General features: G+C 39.2%; 2 protein-coding genes across 13 annotated transcripts in view; one reads left to right on the forward strand and one right to left on the reverse strand.

Moving 5' to 3' along the window:
• Positions 1-125: 125 nt before the first annotated feature.
• Positions 126-3,346, forward strand: LOC107602836 (heme-binding protein 2-like). 2 transcript variants are annotated; one of them, XM_016295433.1, is made up of 5 exons: positions 126-302; positions 942-1,029; positions 1,214-1,349; positions 1,809-1,989; positions 2,584-3,346. In XM_016295433.1, exons 2-5 carry the CDS (start codon positions 955-957, stop codon positions 2,762-2,764), a joined length of 573 nt encoding a protein of 190 aa, XP_016150919.1. In that variant the 5' UTR covers positions 126-302; positions 942-954; the 3' UTR covers positions 2,765-3,346. The 2 variants fall into 2 exon arrangements, with proteins under 2 accessions (XP_016150919.1, XP_016150928.1); XM_016295442.1 differs by lacking the exon at positions 126-302 and adding an exon at positions 743-845.
• Positions 3,347-8,175: 4,829 nt separating this feature from the next.
• The window catches only part of LOC107601600 (NHS-like protein 1), a 57,894-nt gene continuing 52,440 nt past the window's right edge, over positions 8,176-13,629 (reverse strand). For 6 of the 11 annotated variants that reach the window (XM_016293892.1, XM_016293870.1, XM_016293861.1 and 3 more), the window contains 3 exons: positions 13,394-13,520; positions 12,104-12,142; positions 8,176-10,881 (listed from right to left, as the gene is read on the reverse strand). In XM_016293892.1, coding sequence (XP_016149378.1) covers positions 10,257-10,881; positions 12,104-12,142; positions 13,394-13,520 — 791 coding nt within the window. In that variant the 3' untranslated portion in view covers positions 8,176-10,256. Of the gene's footprint in view, positions 10,882-12,089; positions 12,143-13,393; positions 13,521-13,629 lie in introns of all 11 variants that reach the window. The other 5 variants (XM_016293900.1, XM_016293907.1, XM_016293913.1 and 2 more) reach the window with 5 other exon arrangements.

Genomic DNA, 13,629 nt, shown 5'->3' on the forward strand with positions numbered 1-13,629 from the left:
ATATTTTGTCCCATTGATGTAATATTTCTTCCCCAGAGTAGTATAGCGCTGCTGGGTCGTGTCTTTCTTTATTTACATATTAGTCACAACCAATCGGAGCCTTCTCGTGCGTGATGTAACGTGAAAACACGGAAGTGTCAGTGCAAGCGTTACTTAAGCGGAGACGAGTTACATAGCGCCCGTAACTGCATCTTCATTATCTAGAAGAAGAACACGCCTGTCTGACGGACGATTAAATACTGCGCTCGAGCTTCTCTTAGTTTTTAGGCACTTGCAACATTTTAGCGCTAAACGGCGGACAGGTGAGTTTATATGTCACTGCAATCTAATAAGTGTGTAATATAGTGGTAGTTTGATTTCAGCGCGATTTGGCAACATTTGAACAGGGTTAATGTACAGACGTGGCCCATATTCCATCCATATGCACTTTTTTTAAAAATTAGAGTCGCGTATGGGGATGAATCTAATTATGATGTATTTTTTTAAATGTATATATTTTCCTCAGTATTGCGCGATAAAACAGCGCAGAATACTGTTTGCAGAATACTGTTTACAGCATGTCAAAACTTGAACTAACAGATTTAAGTTGTATTTACTTTTAATTATTATCTAGAATAGCTCATATAGCATTGTTAGCCTTGTCACAATAATGTCATAATCATGTTAATATGGGCAGAGAAGTATAAAATCCTTTAAACGTCCCAACGTACTGGACTACTAATTACCACTCAGTATTGTTGTATGGAAAAATAATTCTCTCTTATTTTTTCCCCACGTAATGACACACATGTAGAGATATTTTAGTTAAAAATATGGAATCATTACAAAAATGTGTCTGGTGTCAGGTGTGGCGCTTCATTCTCACGTTTTGACATTTCTAAATTGTATTTTGTCATAAAAATAGTTTGCAACTTTATTAATCCATCTTTAATTTTGAACAGCATTACAGTCAAGATGCTTAAAGCCATCGGTCAAACTTTTTTTTCTTCTGGACTCCAGCACCCAAAGTTCACTGCTCAACAGAGTAAGGTTAGTGTGTACATGGGTGATTTTGCCAGAAACCTTGCAGACTTTGGATATGTTCATTTTTACTTATTGCTTCTTGATGTAGTCCTAGACTCATGTCTAGATTAAAGCAGACCTTGTTTATTGTTGTTCATTGTTTTATGGCTCATATGTTTCCAGTCATATTTGATGAATAGATGCTTCTTAGGGTGAAGACTATGAGGTCCGCACTTACCACACAACAAACTGGGTGAGCACAGCTATGACTGGCATGGAGCAGGACCCGGCCCTTGGCACAGGCTTCAGAAGACTCTTCAAATACATTCAGGGGAATAATGACAAAAGTAAGTGGTCATGTTCCTGTAGGTGACTAGAAAGCAGATTTTTCTGTAGTAGACATTCAAGATTAGAGCTTTCAGCCATTATTTCTGCATTTTGGGCTTGTGATTATGACATTTTCATTACACAACACGTATACAATGGAAAATAACATAAGCACATGGGTGAGAAATCACCTCATGCACAAAGCCAAAATTCAATTATGTTGAAACGAAGGTTTTCTGTGAGCTACATGACTGCTGTAAATAAATCTCACTACCAGCATAAATCTTGATATGCCTTTATAATAATAAAAAATTATTATGTGCATGTGGCAGGTTGTGTTCCCACAGAGTAAATTGTGCTAATGATTCACCAGATGACATTGCATTTGCGAAATAGCTTTAGCAGATATTTCAGACACTGAGATCATTGCATGTTTCTGCTCCTTTACTTATGCGCTTGTCCTGTACGTCATGTATCAGAGTGTAAGGTGGAGATGACAGCACCAGTGAGCTGTCTGATTGAGCCTGGTGCAGGACCCGCTTGTGAAAGCACCTTCACTGTGTCCTTCTACATTCCTGAGGAACATCAGGCTGACCCACCCAAACCCACAGATCCAGATGTTTTCATCGAGAACAGAAAAGAGGTCACGCTGTTTGTGAGGTATGTTTGTGTCAAGGGCTTTTATACTGTAAATGAAAATGCTACACTAGCATTCAAAATTTTGGGGTCAGTTTTTTTTTTATGTGACAGAAAAACATTTAGAATTTTGAAAAACATTTATATTTTAAGTAACTGCTGTTATTTTGAACTTTATATTAATCAAAGAATTCTGAAAAAATCACACTTTCCATAAAAATATTAAGCAGCACAACTTTTCAACATTGATAATAGGAAGAAATGTTTCTTGAGCAGAAAATCAGCATATTATAATGATTTCTGAAGGATCATGTGACACTGAAGACTGGAGTAATGCCTGCTGAAAATTCAGCTTTGCCATCACAGGAAGAAATTATATATTAAATAAATATATATATTTTAAAAAGTTCTTTTCAATTATACAATATTACTATTTTTACTGAGCATAAAAGATTTATTTTATAAACATTAAAACTTATTAGGCTCCAAACCTTTGAGTGGCAGTTTATTTTGCAAGGGATTTTAGATCCAGGTCAAACCAAGTGTCTTGGAAAAACAACATTACTTTTCTCTGTTTGTTGTCATAACTTGACATTTGCTTGGCCTTGTTTTTTGCAGGACCTATGGAGGCTTTGCTAACAGCGAGAGCAGTCGTGTGGAGCTTCTGAAACTGATAGAGAGCCTCAAGAGGGATGGAATGAAATTCAAGGAGGCCCCGTTCTACAGAGCGGGATATGACAGCCCCTTCAAACTGACCAACCGCAGGAACGAGGTGTGGCTGATCAAAGATGAGGAATAAAAGTCCGTAAGGATCAAATGGTCATGCTTTATGATGTGAATGAAGAGGAGGTCAAACTATTTGTTTGAACTTAACAGTAGTTATTGTGCAAATGCTTTGTTTACTATGTACCTCAAGTGCCTGAATGTTTTTATAAAAGAATTTAACACTACTAATTGTATATCTGACCAATATATTTTACAGCAACATTACACTTTAGGTACCTACAATTAACTGTGAAATCATACAAAAAGAATGTTGCAATAATTTCTAATCGGCTGCTTTTGTCACTAATAATGTCTCAAAGCACTTATATTTGTAGAGGCACACGTACTGCATGACTTGACTGAATCACTAACTTTAAATGTGAAATATCTGTATCTGAATAAATCTGTATTTTGTGCTGTTTATATTGCACTCAATATTGAATCTAACCATTTAAGGGAACAATAACATTGTATTAAAGGTGGGGTAAGTGATTTCTGGTAGCCAATGTTGATATTTCAAATCACCAAAACAAACATGCCCCTACCCCAAAAGAATCTCGCCCCTATTTGATAGTTCCGCCCCACACATACATACACAACTCAGGCAATGATTAGTTCTGTGAAGCAAAGCAAAACCAATGTTACACAGTGTCTACACCGGACGCGAGTGGCGCGGCGTGACAAAATACTATAGAACTCATTATAATCAGTGATGCTGTCTACACTGGGTTGCGGCGTGACACGACAAATTCCCGACAGAAAACTGCTGCTGTGTTCTATTTATGACATATTGACACATATTTCAAATGATTTTCAGCAATCGCTTTATCGCGTCCAGTGTACTAGACAGACTTTAATTGTTGCGGCGCAACAACTGTCACGGGTCCTACTTCTTGCCTCATCGTAAGCCTTCTTTTGTTCCCCAGATGTTTTCCTCTTTTGTTTTTTTATCCACAATCTCTATCTTTCTGTCGTTGCTCAGCTCGGCTAATGTCCGTCTCTTCCACATCATGAGCAGACACGCCCCTTACTGCTGATTGGCTACAAGTTTGTTTTGGTACTCGGCCCGACTTAGTTTTCTAAAGCGTTTTTGAAAAAATACATACCCCACCTTTAACTTGTATTTTGTCAGTTTGATCTTAAAGGGATAGTTCACCCAAAAATTAAAATTCTGTCATTAATAACTCACCCTCATGTCGTTTCAAAAACCGTAAGACCTTCGTTCATCTTCGGAACACAAATTAAGATATTTTTGATGGAATCTGAGAGCTGTCCGACCCTGCATAGACAGCGATACAACTGAAATGTTCCCAAGTCCAGAGATTGTAGCAAGAAGATCGGTAAAATAATCCATGTGCGGTATCAGTAAACAACATATGCTGTTCTGTATCAGCTGCGTCACGCCGGATCTGTTTCCTACGTTGTTGTGATTTGATCTAAACAAAAACAGTGTATCGTGTGACGCAGCTGACACAGAACAGAATACGCTGTTTACGTCCATCGGATATTCTCCAAAATGGCGCCACAGGGTGATGCGGAGGAGACGAATTGTTGAATAAAGTCGTTTTTTTTTATTTTGCGCACAAAAAGTATTAAGTAAACTTAACAGAAACGTATGTGATTGGTTATAATGCGCAACACTGTAAAAACGCGTAAAAAGAATCATGATGCAACGTTCTGTCCGACCCTGCATAGACAGCGATACAACTGAAATGTTCCCAAGTCCAGAGATTGTAGCAAGAAGATCGGTAAAATAATCCATGTGCGGTATCAGTAAACAACATATGCTGTTCTGTATCAGCTGCGTCACGCCGGATCTGTTTCCTACGTTGTTGTGATTTGATCTAAACAAAAACAGTGTATCGTGTGACGCAGCTGACACAGAACAGAATACGCTGTTTACGTCCATCGGATATTCTCCAAAATGGCGCCACAGGGTGATGCGGAGGAGACGAATTGTTGAATAAAGTCGTTTTTTTTTATTTTGCGCACAAAAAGTATTAAGTAAACTTAACAGAAACGTATGTGATTGGTTATAATGCGCAACACTGTAAAAACGCGTAAAAAGAATCATGATGCAACGTTGAGTAGACTAAATTTAATGCTGCAGTCAACACTTTTCATTTCATTGTCACTTTATTCGCGACAGCCGTAATTGATTTAGTTTAACTTTGCAGAGGCATTTTTGTCCACGTTGTTGCCATAGTTTCTGCAAGCTGTAACCGAGGATAGTGCGGATGATCAGAGTTGCCAAGTCTGCGTATTATACGCGACTTTAGGCTTCTTTTTTTTGTAAAGTTGCATGAAAAAATCCCGGGTTGCGTTTATTTGGGCTGATTTTAAAAAACATGGTTGTTTGTTAGGAAAACCTGACAAGCAACTTCGTTTCTTTTCATTTACGTTTATTTAAAAATATTGGGCTTGTTTTTGAAGCTGCGGTTGCTTATTTGTCTCGCGAGAGTTGGCAACAGTAGTGCGGATATGTCGTCATTGATAGGCGACAATGATAAGGGACGAGCCATTATTTCAAATGGGAATTTCTTTGGATTTACAAATTCTTCGGAAACATTTGGGATAACGTCAACTGCATGAAATATATCACACTGTGCATAGTGCGGATGATCAGAGTTGCCAAGTCTGCGTATTATACGCGACTTTGGGCTTCTTTTTTTTGTAAAGTTGCGTGAAAAAATCCCGGGTTGCGTTTATTTGGGCTTATTTAAAAAAACATGGTTGTTTGTTAGGAAAACCTGACAAGCAACTTCGTTTCTTTTCATTTACGTTTATTTAAAAATATTGGGCTTGTTTTTGAAGCTGCGGTTGCTTATTTGTCTCGCGAGAGTTGGCAACAGTAGTGCGGATATGTCGTCATTGATAGGCGACAATGATAAGGGACGAGCCATTATTTCAAATGGGAATTTCTTTGGATTTACAAATTCTTCGGAAACATTTGGGATAACGTCAACTGCATGAAATATATCACACTGTGCAAATGTTTTTTTATGAAAATCTTACATATTGTGCCTTTAAAATAACGTGTACATATTTTTAAACATTTTAAAACATAAAACTGCACGCATCTGGCGAAATAACATTGTTGTTGTTTGGCCCTGCTCGTATAAATGAGTAGCAAGATCCTGCCGCGCTGGAGACTGCAGTTTCATGACCGCAGTCCTAGAACCAAGTTTTTTTTTCTTTACGTACTAGCTGTTTATACTATTTTATAGCACAAACTATTCAATTCAATTTGTATAACTGAGGTTTATTTCAAGCATTATAAACACTGCAGTACTAGTCTCCAATTACAACTAAGTAGGCTGCTACTAATCAAACAAAAAATAAAGTCTCACAAATGAAATAAAAAGCTAAACACATAAGAGTAAAAACTATATTAAAACTATAGCTTACTGTACTGTCTATAGTGTGTTTTTACATATTTATTTGTACTCATCTTTATTTTGTTATGTGTCTTGTCACTTGACTGTGCACTGGTGTCACCAAGACAAATTCCTTGTGTGTGTGTAAGCACATTTGGCAATAAAGCTCTTTCTGATTGTGATATTAGCCTGGGTTAGCACAGCACAGCAGCACAGGTGAGTCGCTTATTTGCTCTGCTGTGTGCCTGTAATCAATCAGGCAGAAGAGCAGATTTATCATATTACACCAAACTATGCATTGTTTTGACACTGTTGCAGTTAATGTTTGAATGCTTAACACTGAAACTTTGTTACCTTTTCGAAATAATCCATTAGGCCTGTACAGTGTGCGATTTTTTTTATTTGGAGCCGAATTCTGACTTTTTTTTTTTGAGTCGGGAAGAATTTCGTCTTTGTCGTGCAGTGTACAGGGGATAACGAGGGACGATCGATGGTCGGATGAATTTCTAACATGTCAGACATTTTAATCGCCCCTCCTGAGGGTATCGCACAGCTGAAGACTGCCCTAAACTGATTTTTCCCTCACTGCGCCTGCTTGAAAACAGAAACGAAACCATGGCGACTTGTCTTACTATTGGGAGATGAGAGGGTCTGTATTACTTACTATTAGTATTACTGCTCTGTTTTCAACTCCTTGACTTCAAGCGGCAAAATCTCGCCGGTCGTTATTGAATAAGTTCAATAAGTAGCCAGACGCCTCGTCTTGAAATAGGACGAGAGTAGACAGCTGCAGTCATCCTAGTCTAACCGTATTTTTGGCAGATGTACAAACGTCTGGGGTGAACTCCATGCTGGTAACGATAGCGCTTTATGCTGGAGGACAGTGATGTAGCAAGTCAACCCCGGGCCCATATGCAAAAATGGCAAAAACATTTGTACGTGAGAGGGCCCCAACCCTCCTTGTTGTCCTTTCTGAGGTATATAACTTTACATGACTATTCAGAAGCTGTTTTATTGACGGTATTCTTGGAAATAATATTTAACATTTTCAAGTCTATTAATTTGTAGCGCCCAGCCACCCCCCCTGTTGAAAAAAAACAGCATATGCTGGTTAGGTATGTTTTGACGCTGGGATGCTGGTTTAAGCTGGTCCTTTGCTGGTTTATGCTGGTCCTTTTGCTGGTTTAAGCTGGTTTATGCTGGTCCTTTTGCTGGTTTATGCTGGTCCTTTGCTGGTTTATGCTGGCCCTTTTGCTGGTTTATGCTGGTCCTTTGCCAGCACATGGCCAGCATAAACCAGCAAAGGACCAGCTTAAACCAGCATCCCAGCGTCAAAACATACCTAACCAGCATATGCTGGTTTTTTCAACAGGGCAATAATTGCAATAAGCATGTTTTGTTATTTTTTAACAAATCGTAGCCTTTAAATTCTGTCAATTTTATGACGAAACACACTCTGTGGCGTGAGATCACTGTATTCACCTCTGTATTCAAGAGGCATGTGAATCAATCTTCTTTTTCCTCTTTTCTACTAGTTCCTGCACGAGATTAACACGAATTAAAATTAGAAGACATGTTGAAAAATAAAACCAGGACAACTTTAAGAATGTCTCATGTAATCGATAAATCAGTGTTTCGAAAATCGTCAATACAATTTGGAAACATTTTCAGTTAACTGCCACAGACATTTTTTTCTTTCTTTTTTGAGTAGTGGGACATTCACATTAATTAACTGTATTCAGGCAATATAACAACTTTCATCTCGTAATTTTGACTCTTCTAAAAATATTATGGCACTAAAACGCCACCATATTTACTAAATTACTTAGCCTAATGCAAACACATTCTTAGCACAGCGGCCCAAAACACACAAAAAAACTCACTCATTTTAGTTGTAATTAATCTTATTTCATTCAATTCTCCATGCCTTTCTTTCGGCAAATCCATCTACAATGTCCTTGGTGTTCAATTTAAGGCTTTGTGTATTCTCAATGGAAAGAATTGCTACTTTCGATAGTCTTTTGATAAAATGCTGACAAAAAAAAACATTTATTGTGGCCACAAATTAAGAATTCATTCCCTCGTTTTAATTAAAAGGTTCCCCTCAAATGTCCCCAATCAGCCCGGGCCCATATGCACGTGCATACCCAGACGCCCCTGCTGGCGGAAGTAAGATTTTTTTGTAAAGTCGCATAATGTAGGTTTCAGTCAACACATTTATGCAGTGTATAAACAGAAACATGACATGAATTTACTTTTTATTTTGGTCATTTAAAATGACTAAAAGAGCCAGCAAACATGGTACTTCATCTGATAAAGGACATAACCTCAGGTGCTAGCTAGAGAATCCTACAAGGCCAAACACACTCTCTGCACCGTCATCAGGTTTATTATCGAGGTAACGGTTGCTTAAATATCATGTTCACAAGCTCAAAAAAATTACGTGCATGTGGAGAAACAAGTGGCTTACTTCTATCTCTGTTGCAGCCGAATCATAAACAAGGATTCATGACCTCTGTCGTGATAGAACCCATAAAGATCATTCTGTATACGATACTTGTCCAGGTCACTGTATCAAGCTTTAAATGATGGTCAGTAGGACAGAAAGAGGGCTTGATGACCCTGCAAAGCCTCTGGATTTGATGTACGGCTGTGGGTGTCATGGTGACGGTGCTAATGAGATTGTGGTTTGGGCTGACGGCTGACAGGTGGCAGTGAATAAAAGACAGAGACAAGACAGATGGGCAATTTTTAAATATCACCATGTTTTATTACAGAGACATACTCTAGAGAGTTAGCAGCTTGCTTCCTCTTTACCATCATTCTTTCTTCTGTTTTTCTGATCTGCGTTTACATCAGTAGGATGGGTGAAGGAACAAAATAGAAGTTCTGTGACTGGTGAATCTGAATTTAAAGACTCTTGACCACACATCTGTCCCGTCTAATTTCACCTCATTCACCTCCATCCCAAAAAGCCCACCTCCAGCTTACAGTATATCAAACCACATTCTGGCTATTCTAAAATAAATACTCTACAAAAGGAAGCCACTCCTAGGTTTCTAAAATGTACAAATTCTTTGAAAATAAGTCCAGGCGTTACTTAACATTTCTGTAGGTATATACATAAAAAACATTATAAAACTGCACAAGAAAAGAAAACGCTCGACGGGTAAACAGGAGGATTAGTAATTTAAGCGGTTACTTTCGCTAGATGTTAACAGAACAGAAGTCAGGCTGAAAAATGCCCTCACATTTCAGCAAGTTAGAGTGTCCCATTTGGCTCTTTGGTAACCAAAACAATTACAAGTAAACCAGTCATTTGTTTCAAGTAAGATGTCAGAAGTAACTCTTTAAAATAACCAACACAGACACAATGCTTTTTAAATGACAAATAAAAGAAGACGATGAACACAGTGCAAACCTACACACCATAAACCAAACATAAATGTTTCCACAAACAATGCCGTCATTACTCCAATCTCTCGGCCCACAATTCCTTTTCCATTCCAGACACTTCTTGTGGTCTGAACAGTACGGAAAGATAGTCTCTTGTAGGAATCGGTCGGTGTGCTCTTTATCTTGGTCTTTGTAGACCGGCGTACTCAAGCGGTAAGGCGCTGACAGAGCTGCCTCAGTGAAGTTTGAGATGTGACTCACCCCAATGGCGCTGACAAAATATCCATCAACTTGAACTACTACAGCCAAAACAAGCAGTCACATAGTAATTCCTTCATTACAACTTTCGTTAACTGCTTCACCAAAAAACAAACCCACACAAATATGTTACTGCTGAAGAATGGAAATAAAAAGCTGAACAAAATAAGAGAATGAATTGCTAAGCTTTGGAAAGATGCATCTAGTATTGCCACTGAAAGTGGCGTTTTCTCCGAAAAGGTCAAATTGGATTAGATTGGTTATTTTTTTTTCTGAAGAACTACAGATACAGCAGTATCTCATCTACTGCTTGAGCTGACTGCTTGATCTACCTTAGATCCTCAAGTCTTAGCCCACACTACAACATTAGACAGCGCTGCCCGGATTAGCGGACTGCAAGACCTTCTAGAGTTCAGCCTCTCCTGGTCTTCTGCCCTCAGTCAATCTCTGGTGCCGAGAAGACGTTCCGCCTTTGCCAAGGAGCCATTTGGTATTCTAACTGCTGCTCTGCTCACATAAAGTGCTGTTAGAGTTCTGAGAAATGGGAAGGGGCAGGTTTGATGGAGGAACAGGGCATGGTTCTTCAGAGTCGGTGAGTTCTCCATCCCTCTCGCAAATAACAGTCATGGGGCTGCTGAGGATCCGGCTGCGGGCGTTATACTTGCTGCTTGCGGCGGAGGGCGGCGTGCGAGATCGGCCGTACTTCGGACCGATTAACGACGGGGACGTTGAGAACATTCCCTCGTTGCGCACCCAGTCCTCGGGCGTCCTCCTGCTACGGCCCGGTGAAGAGCAGGGGCTCTCACCCGTTGGAGATGCTGGATCAAATGAGGAGTCGAGAGAGCGAGTCCTCTGAAATCGTGGGTCGGTGCTGCGCAGCATCTCTGCAGCAGACATGCGGAAGCTGGTCTCAGAGCGACTGCCTTTCTTCAGCAGGAGGGCCTTGAAGGTGTCGCTGCTGGTCGCGGATTTGCGCAGGCTGCGCTGGATGGAGCCCGTTTGCCGTGGCACAGGGGAAGTTAAGCCGGGGGCTATTCCTGTAGGGGTGACTGGTGGGGATAAAGGACCTTGTGAACGGTCCTCTTCAGATTCCTTGCGCCCCAGGACCCTCCGCTTCGACCTGGAGACAAAGATGAAGTAATGTCAGATAAGTTGTTTCATCAAAACAGAAATAAAGCAATGAAAACGCAAAGGCGGAATGCACAATATCACAGTATCAGTCAACAGCATCTGAAGATATTAGATATTTAATTGTGTTTATTTCGTCTACTACATTTAGATTACCTTCGCCATCATCTACAACTAGTTTAATAACACTGTGAAATAAATTTTTTAGCAAATCTGTAACAGTACTGTAACATTGTAATGCTGTGATGCCTAAATTTACTTCAGCATTTAAAACAACTGGTTTTAGTGTTTTAATTTTTTTGTTAAAATGGTGTAGAACTTTACTATTGTCTATTTAATCAATTGTTTTAAAACTGAGGATTTTAAAATCGTGCATCCCTAAACCAAAGATCAAAAAAAGATTTTTTAAATATTAGCTAAAGCTTACATTAGTTAGCAGTAGGCAGGAGAACATCAGTTTGTTTAGTACAAACTAAAAAGTCGTGTTTGAAACTATTATTTAAAGAAAAATCCGTTGACAGAGCTGCCACTTCACTGTCGGCACTAATGCTTAACTAAAATGCTTCATTTCAGTAAACAACTAATCTTTACTTCTGAAGCTGAATGATTTGAATAAAATGAGTCAATTTCTGTGATTACTTTTTTCAGTCTTGATGAGCCTATCCCCCTTCATTGATTTCTGTTCCATTTTCTCATTAAATCCAGCTAGCCCCCAGCAAACCAAAACTTCACTGCAAAATTGGAAAAGCAGGAATAACTTAATGCAGGATATAAATAGTGTGATTGTGTGTGTGTGTAGGGGGGGTGGGGGGGGTGGGGGGGTGTATGTTTAATACAAATTCAGTGCTTTAAAAGCCAAACCAAAGAGGAATACTGCAAGCGTTGCAACTTTACGGAAGTGTAGACATAATGGAAGCTTAATAAACAAAGCAAACTGGGCAAAATGCCCAGCATCATTTTAACCTGGAGGGCTGTTCATTCACCCAACCAGTAGGGGGACCTTGGGTCAATGAATGCTAGCATGTGTGCTCCTCAGGATCAAATTAAATTCATTAGCATGGCATAACTGCTGCAGATTAGGGAGCGTGGGATTATCTGTGGGATGAAGCAGAAATTCATCCCAAATCTGAGATGCGCTGGGAGATTATAGAGCTAATCTCACTAGCATCATCACGAGACGAATTGCCAACGGCTAATTACTTGCCAGACCGCACCTCATATGTTGGGGGGTGTTCATGTTCAACTGGTCCAGGCTGAACAAAGAGAAGGAAAAGGAGTATAGAAAAGATCAGGAAAGACCAAGGACGAAGAGAACAACAGATATGACATCGTGGGAAAATTACAAGGGATGTGGAAGCAAGAGTTGAAATTGTCAGATATACAATATCTAAAAAACAATACCTAAAAATATGAGAAAAAATCTAAATATCCTAAACAAATCCTTTAAACAAGATAAATATAAAAAAAATGTGCAGATATATATATGATTAAAACAAGATTAATTTACTTGAGAAGCCAAATTGCATAAGGTGCAGAGACTATTTATTAATTGGATATAATAAAACATTGATATCTTTAGTTTAAGATTACAACAGTAATAGGATTCATTTTTTTTTACCAAAATGTATCTTGATTTAAACATGTTTATCTATTTTGAAGTAGAAAATAAGAAAAATACTGAATAAATATCTATTTTTTGCAGTGTAAAGTGCTTGAAAACACATCAGGTCAAATAATTAAGATAATTGCTATATACACTGTGGTTGTAATCTATCTTTTACTCCAGTTTTATTATTTGATTCATCTAAAGCTCAGTGGTTTTGAGAGTGGCGTCGGGCAAACCACAGGATTTAAAGAGCACATAGCATCTGGTGCTCTGTCACACTACATCTAAACTGGTCTTCCATTTCAAGGATATCTTTTGCTCTAATATCCGTGTGAGATTGCAGCGGTCCAGAGCAGAAGGAAGAGCAAAGACGCACACACACTGTAGCGGAGGAAACCAAATCCTCTCGAATGAAATTGTGTGACGTGCTGAAGAACTTCAAAAACCTGCCCACTACACGTGACTATAGAAAGCCTGCATACGTAATACGGCTGTGTGAACTAAAACACAACAACATAATGAATTTTAAATAATGCACTATTCAGTGTGCATCATGGGTGCATTTTCAAGTGAAAGACTGCAGTAAGGCTGAGTGTTTTATAAAGGAATTAGAAGAGAGTGCATGTTTCTTTAACACAGCCAAACTATATATGAGCATCCAGTGGGTAATACTGCAGCCTGAGGCATTTCTTAATCTGACAGACAGAGATCACAGAAGCTCTACTCTTTACAGGCTGCTTTCCTTCAACGCTCCATCTTTGATGAATGTATCTGAGATTGGATCGGACAGCTCGCTTTAAAATTATGAATGCAGTTTACGGGACGAGGGAGGGATGGAGTGGAAAGGAAGTAGACCAGACTGGAAAAGGGATCACAGCAAAGTATTGTGGGAATTTACCTGTGAATAGCAGCAAAGAGGTCCTCTGTGGTGCGGGACCGTGTGGGGGTCACCATGTCCCTACAGCTGTCGCTGTCGATGCTGGGAGATTGAGCGACGTCCAGCGTGCTGGACTCAAACACCTCACCTGGTAGAACATTCATATATTAAACTCATATAATAATAATATAGCCTATATTTATAGAGAGAGAGAGAGAGAGAGAGAGAGAGAGAGAGAGAGAGAGAGAGAGAGAGGG

The sequence above is a fragment of the Sinocyclocheilus grahami genome, unplaced genomic scaffold, assembly GCF_001515645.1.
Source record: "Sinocyclocheilus grahami isolate Dianchi unplaced genomic scaffold, SAMN03320097.WGS_v1.1 scaffold15.1, whole genome shotgun sequence".
NCBI lineage: Eukaryota > Metazoa > Chordata > Actinopteri > Cypriniformes > Cyprinidae > Sinocyclocheilus > Sinocyclocheilus grahami.

What these genes read in the sequence shown, in the direction of transcription:
- LOC107602836 (XM_016295433.1), top strand. Translation starts at nt 955, where the DNA reads ATGCTTAAAGCCATCGGTCAAACTTTTTTTTCTTCTGGACTCCAGCAC. An exon ending in TCACTGCTCAACAGAGTAAG is followed by an intron (nt 1,030 to 1,213) that starts GTTAGTGTGTAC and finishes GATGCTTCTTAG; the next exon opens with GGTGAAGACTATGAGGTCCG. An exon ending in TCAGGGGAATAATGACAAAA is followed by an intron (nt 1,350 to 1,808) that starts GTAAGTGGTCAT and finishes GTCATGTATCAG; the next exon opens with AGTGTAAGGTGGAGATGACA.